The sequence below is a fragment of the Mustela nigripes genome, chromosome 10, assembly GCF_022355385.1.
Source record: "Mustela nigripes isolate SB6536 chromosome 10, MUSNIG.SB6536, whole genome shotgun sequence".
In the NCBI taxonomy this organism is placed as follows: domain Eukaryota; kingdom Metazoa; phylum Chordata; class Mammalia; order Carnivora; family Mustelidae; genus Mustela; species Mustela nigripes.
Window position 1 is genome coordinate 16,512,637 of NC_081566.1, and position 14,075 is coordinate 16,526,711.

At 42.4% G+C, this 14,075-nt stretch overlaps 1 protein-coding gene across 2 annotated transcripts in view; it reads right to left on the reverse strand.

Annotated features, from left to right (window-relative positions):
• ACBD6 (acyl-CoA binding domain containing 6) overlaps positions 1 to 8,327 on the reverse strand; it is a 208,049-nt gene extending 199,722 nt beyond the window's left edge. For both annotated transcript variants that reach the window (XM_059414020.1, XM_059414019.1), the window contains exon 1: positions 7,718 to 8,327. In XM_059414020.1, coding sequence (XP_059270003.1) covers positions 7,718 to 7,939 — 222 coding nt within the window. In that variant the 5' untranslated portion in view covers positions 7,940 to 8,327. The remainder of the gene's footprint in view (positions 1 to 7,717) is intronic.
• Between the last annotated feature and the right edge of the window lie 5,748 nt (positions 8,328 to 14,075).

Consider the following 14,075-nt stretch of genomic DNA (forward strand, 5'->3'; position numbering starts at 1 on the left):
ATTTTCAAACATGCAACAAACAAGCTTTAATGTAGTTTATCAGAATTCATAATATTGTTTATTTAGCCTCATTCTAATTACACTATCAGCATTTTACCTCTCCCAAATTCCAGGAAAATGCATACTCTTAGTAAAGTATCCTATTATGAAACTAATTGACATAAATATTGATGCTGACAGCCTTGCAAAAAACTTTCAAGGGTTTTTCAACAATATAAATTCTATCTACTCCACAATAATCTTTTCTTGTTTGTCAATACTTATTTGTAACCCTCAAATAACATTTGTAGTGAAGCTATATATTTTCATTGTGAGTAAACATAAATGAAATTCACATAAGTGCAGAATTCACTATACAGCCCCCGATTCCCAATGCCAAAAATAATCTCTTTCTGATAAACTCTCACAGCATTTACTCCTATACCTCTGACAGCACTTTCCACTTTTACCGGGTGTTACAAAGTTTTTTGTAAAGTCTCTTCTTTCTATCAGAACACAGCCTCTAGGAAATCATTCTTAACTCACTCACTGCACCTTATATAGTGCCTATCCTACAGTAGAAATGTTTTTTGAATGTGGAATGAATATGTTAGGCATATGTTCAACCAAATACTTACTTTTCCTAATACCACAATCCAAGCCCCATCTACTTCTCAGAGACCCTCTCGCCATCTACTCATTTCATACACTTGAATTTTGCTAAAATCAAACTGATGATCTACTTGCTAACTAGACTGATCTACACACTGCTTTAAGGATTTTCACCCTGAGTTTCACTTCTGTTACCCTCCTCGCCTGAAATGCCCTTTCCTCTTCCTTCAGCTTTTCACACCTTTCAGTCTCACTCAAGGTTCAGACTGTAAAAATCCTTTCAATCTACAATGATCTCATCCATCTCTGAATTCATTACAAGTATCATCTCCATCAACTGCTTAGCTATTAATCACATGGCCCTCTGATGAATATTAAAATGTTCACTTATACAGGAGCAGCCCTATTATAAGGGGACCAAGGGAAGAAACAGTGAAAGAGCAGAAATTGCATTTCTTGATCAACATAAACCAAAAGCTTCATATATGCTATGGCAAATGAGCCACACAACAATCCTGTCAGGTCTGCCATTCCAAACTTATTTTACAAATGAGTACAGAGAACCTGAGGAGGGTTGCCTGAGCTCACACATTAGCATATCCCGAATTAATAGTCAGGATGTGAATTTAGGACTATCTGACTCCAAAGCCCAATATTCCTTTTCCATAGCACTGTTTTACATGCCACATTGAATCTAGGCTTCAGTTCTGGCATCTCCAAAGTCACTTCAATTACTAGACTGCTAGAAACATGAAAGAAAGGGTGCCTGGGTGGTTGTCAGTTAAGCATCTGCTTTTGGCTCAGGTCATGATCTCAGGGTCCTGGGACTGAGCACCATGTTGGGTTCCCAGCTCATCAGGGAGTCTGTTTCTCCCTCTGCCTCTCCCTGCCCCCTTGTGCTCTCGCTCTTTCTCTCTCAAATAAATAAAATCTTTAAAAAGAAGGAAAAGGGCGCCTGGGTGGCTCAGTGGGTTAAAGCCTCTGCCCTCGGCTCAGGTCATGATCCCAGGGTTCTGGGATTGAGCCCTGAGTCGGGCTCTCTGCTCTGCGGGGAGCCTGCTTCCTCCTTTCTCACTCTCTGCCTGCCTCTCTGCCTACTTGTGATCTTTCTCTCTCTGTCAAATAAATAAAATCTTTAAAAAAAAATAAAATTAAAAAAAATTAAAAAATAATAAAAAGAAAGATGAAACCATGATACATCATAAAAACAGCAGTCATTACTATTTTTGTTTTTTATCCAGACACCAGCCAGTGGCAGAAACAAATACCAATACCTATTCTCCATTTCTCCTACAGTAATGGAAGTCTCAGCGAGACACACGGTCCTCCAGCTAAACTTTATATGTGACTATGCAACTTCCGCCCAGGTTCAGGGGACTGGATATGTGTGAAGGTGGTATAAACATCTTCCTTAAAAAGAAAAGGGGGGGGGGACGCCTGGGTGGCTCGGTTGGTTAAGCCACTGCCTTTGGCTCGATTCCAAGGTCCTGGGATCGAGTCCCACATCGGGCTCCTTGCTCGGCGGGGAGCCTGCTTCTCTCGCTGCCTCTGCCTGCCTCTCTGCCTGCTTGTGTGTACTCTCTCTCTCTATCTCTGGCAAATAAATAAAATCTTTAAAAAAGAAAAAAAAAGAAAAGGGGGGTACGTGGGTGGCTAAGTTATGTGTCTGCCTTCAACTCAGGTCATGATCCCAGAGTCCCAGGATCAAACCCCACGTGGGGCTCCCTGCTCAGTGGGGAGTCTACTTCTCCCTCTGCCATTCACCCTGCTTGTGCTCTCTCTTGCTCTCATATTAATAAATAAAATCTTTTTTTAAAAGGGGGGGAGGATTGGGGGACTTGTATTTCCCTTTCCCTGAGCCCTGACTAGCACATGCATGCAGTGACGATCAGCCATCTCTGGGCACACAAAGAGGATCCGAAGGGAACAGTTCTCAAACTTTCTGGTCTCATGATCCCTTTACATTCTTAAAAAATGAGGACCCCCAAGGAGCTTTGTTTATGTGGATTATATCTATCAATATGTACCATATTAAAAATTAAAAGACATTTTAAAATATGTATTAACTCATTTAAAAATAATAAACTCGGGCAACCCTCTCAGTCCCCTCCCTCTTCCGGAGCTTTGTACTATCGCTCAATAAAGTTCACTACCGCTCAATAAAAAGTAAAATAAAAACAATAACTCATCAAGTTAATATAAGTAACAATTTTATAAAAATAAATGTATATTCTAAAGCACAAACTTAGTGAGAAAAGTGACATTGTTGTACACTCTCCAGATCTCTTTAATGTCTGCCTTAACAGAAGGCAGTTATATTCTCATATCTACTTCTGTATTCAATCTATTGCAATATGTTGCTTTGGTTGAAGTATATGAAGAAAATGCTCACACAGACGTGCTATTACAAAAGAAAGAGGTATTTTAGTAGCCTTTTCAGATAACTGTGGATAGTCTTCTCTGATACCACAAGTAGCAGTTTAACACTGGATGCAATATGGACTCTGATGTCATATGAGTTTTTCCTACTGCTACACTAAAATCCATTGGTCTGACTTGCAATGTGAATGGCTCTTTTACTCAGACATAATCTGTAACATTCCACACAACACTTGGAAAATAGGGTTCACTGAGTTATGCATTCCTCCCAAATGTTGACACAAGAGCTGAAGTTTACAATCATTAAAACCACCACCAATCTCATCAAAAAAGTTCTTAAATATTAGGCAGCTGTCAGGTTCATGTGACAGACACAGATTTTCCAAACCTCTCATTTTCACTTGAAGGCTCAAATGTGACCACTGGAAACAAGTACTGTCAGCTGTTTCCTTAAAGGAAAGATCTCTTATATAGGCTCACTTCATTCACTTTGAGGAGACCATCTGCCAAATACTCAAATTTGAATAAGCATAGTTAATCTGTGAGTTGTTTTATTAAGGAAAAATGATGTTTCATGAAAAATGTGAATAGCTCAGTTTGCAACTCAAAAATTACACAAGTGCTTGTCCTCAGTAGAGCCAATATAACTCAGTGTGGATAATGGCCTGGTATGCACTCCCCATTTCATCACACACAATATTAAAAAGACTTGTACTCAAGAGTTAATATTTAGTAGAAATCAGTAATTTTTACCACTTTATCAAAGACATTTTTAAGTTAAATTGTTTTTTTTTTTTTTTTTACTCTGAGTATATGGTGGTGAAATATATGACGACTAGTAGTTTGCTTGCCGCTGTCTGGATTCATGCTGATGCATCAGCAGTTTTATCAAAGAGAAAAAAGGCAAATACTGTCCCAGTATTATTATGTCTAGTATTATTATTTGATCTTATAGATCTCCTAAGGAAGTCTCAGGGATTCTCAGGGATCTCTAGACCACAGTTTGAGAACTGCTGCCTTTGGGGAATGGCCGAACTACAGGACAGAAAAAGACTGAGCCCCGGGATGATCTCATGAAGCAGAATCACTGGACCGGCCTTAGGTCACCTACCTCCAGACCATTATATGTGATGAAAATAAAAGCTCAGCAGCTGACCCTGTATTCCAACTGACACAGAAGCTTCTGCATTCCCAAATTCAAACAATAGTTCTGGATCAGCAAAGACTGGATAAATACAACTACAGGACTTTAGGACATGATGAGTAATAGTTTCCAAATCATAAGCTATAAAGCAGAGTTCTAAAATGTGCCACTTTAACAAAACACTTAAACCCTGTTCTCATATATATATGATATAGCCAACGCCCTTCAAACAGAATGTTTTAGCAAAGAGGGCTAATGGCAAATGCCAGTGAATCATGTGTGGCCAGGTTAAAGTAGGAGAACATATTGGGTATCCTTGCTGTGCTGGTGCTGAAGGCTCCTGTAAAATGAAGCTAACGGGCTTGAAATGTTTATTGTCCTAGAGTTTTCACAGGTGTCAAATAGTTATCTTTTGCTGGGAAAGTGTAGGTTAATGCAGAGGACCAAAAAACTGTTCACGGGTGTGATGTTTTTGAAACCTCACTAAAAGATGATTTTGGAGCCATAGGCTTATCAGAGACTGAAAGAGCTATGATGTTAGGTAAATTTAGGGCTCTGCCTAAGAAAAGAAAGTCCACAGCTCACCTTATTTTTATTATCTTCCTGGGGACAACTTTATTTCATTCAGCCTCCAAAATACAGTGCTACTCTGAATACAAAATGTGATTGTTTCATGAGAAATTCTGGTCTACCATGCATCAATTATATTGGAATTTCAACCTTATCATCCTCTCAAAGATGCTATTTTTTAAAATTTTATTTATGTATTTGACAGAGAGAGAGCGCAAGTACAAGCAGGGGGAGCGGCAGAAGGAGAAGGAGAAGCAGGATCCCCACTATGCAGGAAGCCTAATGCAGGGCTCGATCCCAGGACCCTGGGATCATGACTCAAGCTGAAGGCAGATGTTTAATGGACTAAGCCACCCAGGTGCCCCAAAGACGCTATTTTTAACACTATCTCAGAATTCTTCTTCTTCTTCTTCTTTTTTTTTTTTTTAAGATTTTATTTATTTGTCAGAGAGAGAGAGGAAGCGAGAGCGAGCACAGGCAGACAGAATGGCAGGCAGAGACAGAGGGAGAAGCAGGCTCCCTGCCGAGCAAGGAGCCCGATATGGGACTCGAACCCAGGACGCTGGGATCATGACCTGAGACGAAGGCAGCTGCTTAACCAACTGAGCCACCCAGGCGTCCCTCAGAATTCTTCTAAAAATAAAATATCGAGGGGTGCATGGGTGGCTCAAAGGGTTAAGCCTCTGCCTTCGGCTCCGGTCATGATCTCAGGGTCCTGGGATCGAGCCCCATATCGGGCCCTGTGCTCGGCAGGGAGCCTGTTTCCCCCTCTCTCTGCCTGCCTCTCTGACTGCTTGTGATCTCTGTCAAACGAATAAATAAAATCTTTTTTAAAAAAATAAATAAATAAAATATTGAGGAGGGCCTGGATGGCTCAATCAGTTAAGTATCCAACTCAGTTTCAGCTCAGGTCATGATGAGGGTCAGCGAGGCCATGAGATGGAGCCCCCGCCTTAGGCTCCACACCGGGCATAGAGCCTGATTAGGATTCTCTCTCACTCTCAAAAAAAAGAAAAAGAAAAAGAAAAAATTAGAAGAGATTGATAAAAATTGTGTCCCAATATCTTATCTAAGTAAGCATAATCTTATTCTGTAACAACAAAGAATTTTATTTCCAGATACAGACTATTTCTAAATACCTTAACGAGTTCTTGAAAGGATGAGGGACATACCTCTTCCAGAATATCTGGATGAAGTGAGGCCTCATGAGACAGAATGGTTACCAGTTGACAGTGACTAGAGTTCACTGATAACTCAGAAATCAGATATTAATAATGATGACACTATTATCAGTAAGTAAAATTATGTCCTCGAAAGAAAAAGAATGTTCTCGAGGGAATTTGGGAGACAAACGGTCTAGCGCTGTCCAGAGAATTATTACTCAGACATGTTAAAGGTCCTAGCACAATGTTCAATAAACTCTTGTTAAATAACTGAAAGTTTCATTTTAATGTTATGGGAACAGGATAAATAACCAAAGAGAAAAAAAGATATCCAGAACTTCTGCAAGAAAGTAAATTCCAAGGCCAATTTAGGGGCAGTTTTCATTCAACACTGTAATTTGTACCCTATATATCTATAGCTATGTCTCTCAAGTCACTTTAACCAGTATTCATAACTGAAATTCATCAGTCTTCAAAAGAAGGTTCATCTCTATTCAGTATATTCAGTTGAAGAATACAGAGGGACCCTACAACTTTTTTTTTTTTTTTAAAGAATTCAGGAGGAGGGGCGCCTGGGTGGCTCAGTGGGTCAAGCCTCTGCCTTCAGCTCAGGTCGTGATCCCAGGATCCTGGGATCGAGCCCCACATCAGGCTCTCTGCTCGGCGGGGAGCCTCCTTCTCCCCCCCACACCCCCGCCTGCCTCTCTGCCTACCTGTGATCTCTCTCTGTCAAATAAATAAAATCTTAAAAAAAAAAAAAAAAAAAAAAGAATACAGGAGTTAACAGATACCAAGAAGCAAAAGAAAGGTTAAAATTTTTTTGTAAAATAAAATGGGCTATTCCCCAGAACATCTTTGTTTCCAGTGTTCCAAAGAGCTGGAGTTTTCCTAAAATGTTATTTAACCCTTGTTAGCAATTTTTCACGTGTTTAAATCTAGACTCCTCAAGAAACTTTCCAAGACTCTCGAAGGCAAATACCATGATGCTTTTTCTTCTTTCCACTCGCAGCAGGCATAACACCCAAGTGTTTTGCACAGAAAAGATGTTATACAATACTGGTATATTAAAATAAAGCAATTATTTCTCCTTCTGGTACCTTCGACTCTTTGAATGATAAATTAAACATGTCTTAAATGACATTACGATTATGAAATTCAGAGCTTTAGAGTCAGGAGTTACAATCTAATTCCAGTTCTGACTGATTTGTCTGTATGACCCTAGGAAGTTATCTACTCTCTTTGGGTTTCCCTTTTCTTTCCAGCCAAAGAAGGGGATTATTTCACCTGGTGTTTACTAGCTCTAAGCAGCATCTTTATAATAGCATCTAACAGTCAGAAGCCCATCCAATCAAAACATAAGTCTAACATATTTAGGATTTTAAAAATACAATGACAAAATTATAATACCTTATTTTGCATTGCATCACCTTTATATTACGATCATATAATTCTCCCAGATCTCACAATTTTCTTTAACATTACTTCCATATGACCATATTACTTCCATAATTACCTCCATATGACCCTTCAGCAAGACTGAATGAAAAACCCTATTTTATCATCCTCATTTTGTAAAGGTTCTGAAGCTGGTAAAACCATAAGTGCAAGGTCACTGTGCAAGTCAAAGAAGACATGGAAAGCTGTCATTCGGTGTCCAGCCAAATATCACCTCCGGATAGCAGACAGGCCCTTTGCATATTCAGGATTCTAATTCTTAGCAGATGATTATACACACACACACACACACACACACACACAGGCAAACTTCATTGCATCTAGCCATCAACCCAGCACGGTAACTATTCCATTCTGGAGGACACAGAAGGTCTCCTGCCGCTCTCCCGCATCCACCCCTTCCCCAGGATTTTACCTGCTTGTACCTGGCATACAGGTACAAGAGCTGCTCCCTGCTGGCCACCTGCACCAGGCCTTGGAGGTGCGCCGCAGCCTTCTCAAAGAGCTCTGTCAGACTCCCGGACGCCTCGGTCTCGGGACTCTGGAGGGATTCCACATCACCGGAGTCGTCCCCCGAGCTCAGCTCTCCGCCGCTGTCGCCCGTGGTAGCCCCCGCGGGCAGGAATGGCGAGGCCATGTGTCCTCGCTCGGCCCGTCCCTCTTGTGTCCGCTCAGTGCTCCTCGGAGCGAGGGTACCGCCGGCTCCCGGGCCTGGCCCACCAATCTCGATCGGGAGCCCGACCTCGAGTCGGACCCAAGCTCACTTACTCCGCGCGGCCTCGCGTAACTGTGCCTCCCTCCCTCCTCTCTCCCGGGCGCGCAGGGCACCCGCGGCGGCTCGCCCCCGGCCGAGCCGGTCTCCTCCGCCTGCCTCTGGCTAACAGAGCGCTCGGGCCCGACCCAGGTTCCTCCACCCGCGAGGCGGTGGGTCGGCGGTCGGTCCTCGGGGATGCGCAGCCGAGAGATCCGGAAGGGAGAGCGGCTGGCGGCGCGGGCGGCCGGGGCGGGACGGGGAGGGGGCGGTGTGCGCGCGGGGCGGGGCGGAGGCGGCGTGCTCGCGGGGCGGGGCGGGGCGGGGCGGCGTACGCGCCTGAGCACGCGTCCGAGCACGCGCACGAGGCGAGGCCGGGCGGAAGCTGCGCGGTGGGCGGGCGAGCGTGGGCGGCCGTACGTGGGGCGCCCTCCTCTAGGAGAACCCGCGGGGTCCCTTTAGGGAGATGTCGCACGGAGAAACTGTACTCAGTCGTTGGGATGTCCACGAATCGTTTCGCTGGAATTACCAATCCCTAAGTCTGGAACATGTTCTCGGAATAGGTCTTCGGGGCGGGAAAGGAGGCCGTGGGTTTGGTAGTGTAGCGATAGGAGCGGAGTCGCGGGAAACACCGAGCTGAGGACGAAGGTTCCGCTGCGCCCCCTCCGCGGATGCTGTGTCCGCGGCGCCCCCAGACTGGCCCCGGATCCCTGCTTTAACTTGAGTAAGGGGTGAACGTTTGGGAGGTGGGGCCTGCACCGCCCGAGCCCTGTGATTGGTCGAGCCGCTTCAGCCCGGGTCTGGCTTTGGGCGCCTGTGGAGCCCCCACGTCCGGGCTGTGCGGGGCCGCCGCCGGGCCCCGGCCTTTAGCGCGACTCTCCTCTGACAGGGCCGCTGCCACTGTGTGTTGACGACACAAGTGAGGCCGAAAAGTCTGACACAGTTCTGCCCGAACTACCCGAGAACTGCGGCGCGATTGTAACCATTAAGTTGCACTTAGCGATGATTATGTCCCGGGTGGTGTAGACAAAATACACGGTGTTCATTTAGTACTCAAAGCAGAGTAACGAGCACCATCAGATGGGTGCAAAGAAAGTGTTCTCAGAAGCGGTTCCTGACCCTGTGGGGTTAGACCTGTCTCCGGGTGGACAGGGGAGAGAAGAAAGGCGAGAAGGGTCAAAGTTTGGGTCGGGATTCAAGAAACCTTCCTTGAGATTCTAGGATGTCCTGGGTCATGGGATGGAGCCCCGAGTTGGCCTCTCGGCTTAGCGGGCTCATCAGGGAGCCTGCGTCCCCCTTCCCCACCATGACCCTGCTTGTGCTTTCTCGCACTATCTCCCTTTCTCTCTCAAATAAATTTTTTTAAAAAATTATACTTTTCTGTATGTACATTATACTTGGATGAAAGGATTAAAAACACACGAAAAAGAAAAACAAGAAGAGCCCCCCGACATTGGGAAGCTGGCCTGGCACTCACAGCTAAGCCATATTATTGTCCCGTTAGAAATAATCTCAGGAAATCCCAACCTCGGACAAGGTCGTTGTAAAACCATGATAAGACAAGACAAGGCAAATCACTTCATGAATTTGTCTAAACACAGACAAAAACAAGATCACTCTGGCCTACAAAATACTAAACACCCTTTCTCTTGGCCAAAATGAATGGTTACTACTTCTTTACAAATTACAACTTTATTCTCCTATTAGTCTTCTCTCCCTATAGATAAGATTTATTGAGATGCCCAGTCATGGAATTGCTCTGGCTTTCTGACTGCAACCAATTGAAAACAGATCCCTGCTACCTTAGACTCTCCCTCAAGCACCAAGCACCAACCACCAACCGAAGCCCAAATCCTGTAACAGGTCTCTCTGAACGCCTTCTTACTGAGGAAGCCCATAGTTCCATGTGGTATTTTTCCTTGCTGCAACAAGAATTAAATACAACTGAGTTGACTACAGCTGACTTCTTGGAGGTCTCTAGCTAAAGGGGTTAATACTTGAGAAGGTTTGATTTCTCCAAGATTCTATCAAAACTCCAAAACTACCAGGATATGGCAACTTTGAGAGAATAAATCTTTTACAAGGGGTGTTTCCATTCAAGCATATCTTGGGTACTGTAGGGAACTGGATATGTTTTTCTGAATCTCAAGAAAAAAAATCAGCCAAGATATCAGGAAGAGAGGAGAAAATATTAGAATGAAAGTATAACAATCAGTATTAAAGATTAACAACGAATATGGAGAGGTTACTGATTCAAAGGGATACACTGACAAGTCAAAAGCAAGACTGGGAATGCTAACACCTGGACTCCAAAGTGAGGCAGGGAAGGAGCAGTCAGGAGAAAATTGTTAAGAACTAATCAGTCTTGCTGGTGGTGGTTGCCTCGGTGTACATGTGCTCGTGGCTCCACCTGCTGCTAACCATGAATCATTCTTGCAAATAAATAAATAGTAGGGGCGCCTGGGTGGCTCAGTGGGTTAAAGCCTTTGCCTTCAGCTTGGATCATGAACCGCATCACATAGGGCTCTCTGCTCCGCAGGGAGCCTGCTTCCTCCTCTCTCTCTGCCTGCCTCTCTGCCTACTTCTGATCTCTGTCTTTCAAATAAATAAAATATTTTTAAAAAATAAATAGTAATAAGATTATATGCATAGTACACTTTACACAAATTCTACAAGTGATGTTCTGAGAAATAAGTTTTGGAGGCAGAGTAAGTCCTTAAACTGGCAATTTCTTTAAGTGATTCTAAGTAATGCTGCTGACTTTGCTAAGAGATCTGAAGGTTATGAAAATACTACCCAACAGTATTTGCTGGTATTTTCCAGTGTTTATATTCACTGCAGGTTACAGTTCTTTGTAAGGATTTTAACAAAAAAAATGCAAAGAGAAGATTGTAATATACTGCAACACGACATCCTGAACAGACCTAAAATCTGAATTAATGAAAGTCATACCTGTTTCGACGACAAAGCTAAAGTCAGGACATGCAAAGAAAATATTTTTGTTAAAAAAGTAACTGGATTTAGCACAAATCAAGTTTTGTGAAATATTGGCCTTTTTTTACATTACCATCAAAATATTCATTAATTCATCAAAGATATGAAGTCCTGATATGTTTCAGACACAGGAATAAATCCTATGGATAAACAAGAATATCATTCCTCTACCTCTACTCCAGCCTTGTGGACCCCCTTCCGGCTCTTCTTCCAACCCAGCACCCTCCCACTTCAGTACCTTTGTGCTTACTAGTCCTTCTTTCTGGAACACTCTATCCCCAGATTTCTATACGGTTTGTCCTTACCTCCTTTAGGTCTTTGCTCAATCACTGCATTAGCTGAACTTTCCTTGGCAGCCTTATTAAAAATTACAATTTCATCCTCCCAACACTCTCTACCCCACTTCATTTTTTTTTTTTCCGAAGATTTTATTTATTTATTTGACAGACAGAGATCACAAGCAGGCAGGGAGGCAGGCAGAGAGAGAAGAAGAAGCAGGCTCCCCACCAGGCAGAGAGCCTGATGTGGGGCTTGATCCCTCCCCACCAGGCAGAGATCCTGATGTGGGACCCTGGGACCATGACCTGAGCCGAAGGCAGAGGCTTTAACTCACTGAGCCACCCAGGCACCCCTCTACCCCACTTCTTTGGCACTTATTGCTAACTGGCAATATATTTTACTCATTTGTTATATCATTTCTATATAAGTCCCAGGAAAGCAGGGATTTTTGTGTGTTTTTATCACTGCTGTATTCCCCAGAGCTGGCTTGTAGTGAAATCTTTATTGAATAGATAAGTTAGTGAATGCATAAAAGACCCATTCATTGTTCTTTAAGGCCTTAGGGAGTAAATGAATAAAGGCGATAATACATTACTATGGATGAGTGATATGGAAAGGTCATGCTAGACAGAAGAAGTAGCATGAGTAAAGGCACAGGGGTATAAAAATAGCAAGCAATATTGCTTGTTTTCACTTGATAATAAGTAAGGTTCAATAAACAAACACCAGAGGGTAATTAGCTGTTTTTTCTCACCAACACAAGCTAAAAGTTGGAACATATGTTAACCCACTCCTGAATGGAATACCTTGCTTAACAAAGACTGCATTATTTTGCAAATATTTAAAAGAAGAGAGCTCTTATAGCTCAGCGGCTTATTTGTATGTCACTAATCAAATTGGTAGTATTTACCTAGGACATAATCTTCTAGGCAACCTATGGTCTTTAATCCAACTCCTTAAGCCCATTAGTGGGATCCTGACACATAAGCAGATAAGCATGTAGAGAGAGATATTAGACTATATTATCTAATTTGCATAATCTTGAAGTTCATTTGCCCACCTTCAAATACAATAACTAGCAGAATTATACTGAACACACACACCAAAAGAAGGACAGAGAAATCAGAACCCTGAATTTGGAGTCTTTATGAAATCTATATAACGAATGAAATTTAATGGAAAAAAAGCCCCACGTCCTCAAGTTCTTGAGAAGTTAGATATTTCCAACTAAAAATTAAGAAAGATGTGATTAATTTTGAGACACCTCCCACCCCCACCTTTGTAGAGGCTGTTTGTATGGACTTAACTTTATCTAAGTAACAGATTTCTGGGGAAGTGTTTGTGGGTTTAGAAATTGATTTAATGGTAGAATCTTGTGTAATGCTGCTTATCATTATACGGATTCAAATACAAGGGCAAATCACATGCCATAAAGCAAAATAGGATTAAATAATTAAAGCCTAGTATACTCTTAGTTATTAGTCCTGAAGAGATTCCACTGTGCTTGATAAAATGAACCAAAGACCAGTATAAAAAATCAGCAGACTCAAGTAAGCAGGCAGTAATGGCTCACTTCTGCCCCACAGGTGAAACATTTTGGTTGTTGTTTTTGTTAACTTATTAGCAAATACATTAATGGTGCTGCAGATTATATATTAGTAAATACGAAGAAGTTTTAAAAGTCATATTGTTATTTTGACTTGCTGAAAATTAATCAACAATGAACTATTAAATGCTGACTTATTAACATTTTAGGTCATGTAATACAAGAAAAAGTCCACAGGCCAGGGAGTCTGCTATCATTCTTACAATCAAATAATTTAAATTTTAGTTGGAGAAATAGGATTAGGACTCATGAGAAAAATTAGAAAATTAAATAACACAGGAAAATTAAGTACTAAATCTTGTGGTGCGCAATAACAATGGGATTTTTTTAGCTAGATATCCTTTCCATAAAAGTCTTTAGTTGAGCTCTATTATTTTCCAGAAGGAGCCTTTTAAACACTGAATGACTTGTGTGAAACCTTGTATATTCAGGTGGGTGTCCAAGTGGCTCCATCACACAGGTCTCCCAATACGGATGTATGTATCACCTGTTTATTTTTATTAAGGTTTAACTGACACACAATGCTGTAGTCTGGGGCGTTTCTATCTACTAAAACACACAGCGCTCAGTATTCTTTAAATGAAAAGGGAGCTATTAGTCAATTGGCAGAAACTAATTTGTACTATTTGAGTGAGATCGTTTTTTGGAAAGGATCCCTGAACTTGAAATTAAAAAACTGGAAATTTTCTTATTCATCTCCATAATCTTTTCCTGTGCGCAGTTACTGGGTTGAAGAATAAAGGGTCCAGAAAGTAAAAACATAACACATTGTGCCTTCATAGAATGTAACTTCTTTATATGAAAACTGAGGCCTGGGGGACCTGGGGGCGCAGTGGGTAAAACCTCTGACTCTTGATTTGGGCCTTAGCTCCGGTTCAGGGTCATGGGATGGAACCCAAGACGGTTTCCAAGCTCACTGCAAAGTCTGCTTAAGTTTCTCTCTCTTCGGGGCGCCTGGGTGGCTCAGTGGGTTAAGTCGCTGCCTTCAGCTCAGGTCATGATCTCAGGGTCCTGGGATCGAGCCCCGCGTTGGGCTCTCTGCTCGGCGGGGAGCCTGCTTCCCCTTCTCTCTCTGCCTGCCTCTCTACTTGTGATCTCTCTCTCTTTAAAATAAATAAAATCTTAAAAAAAAAAAAAAAGTTT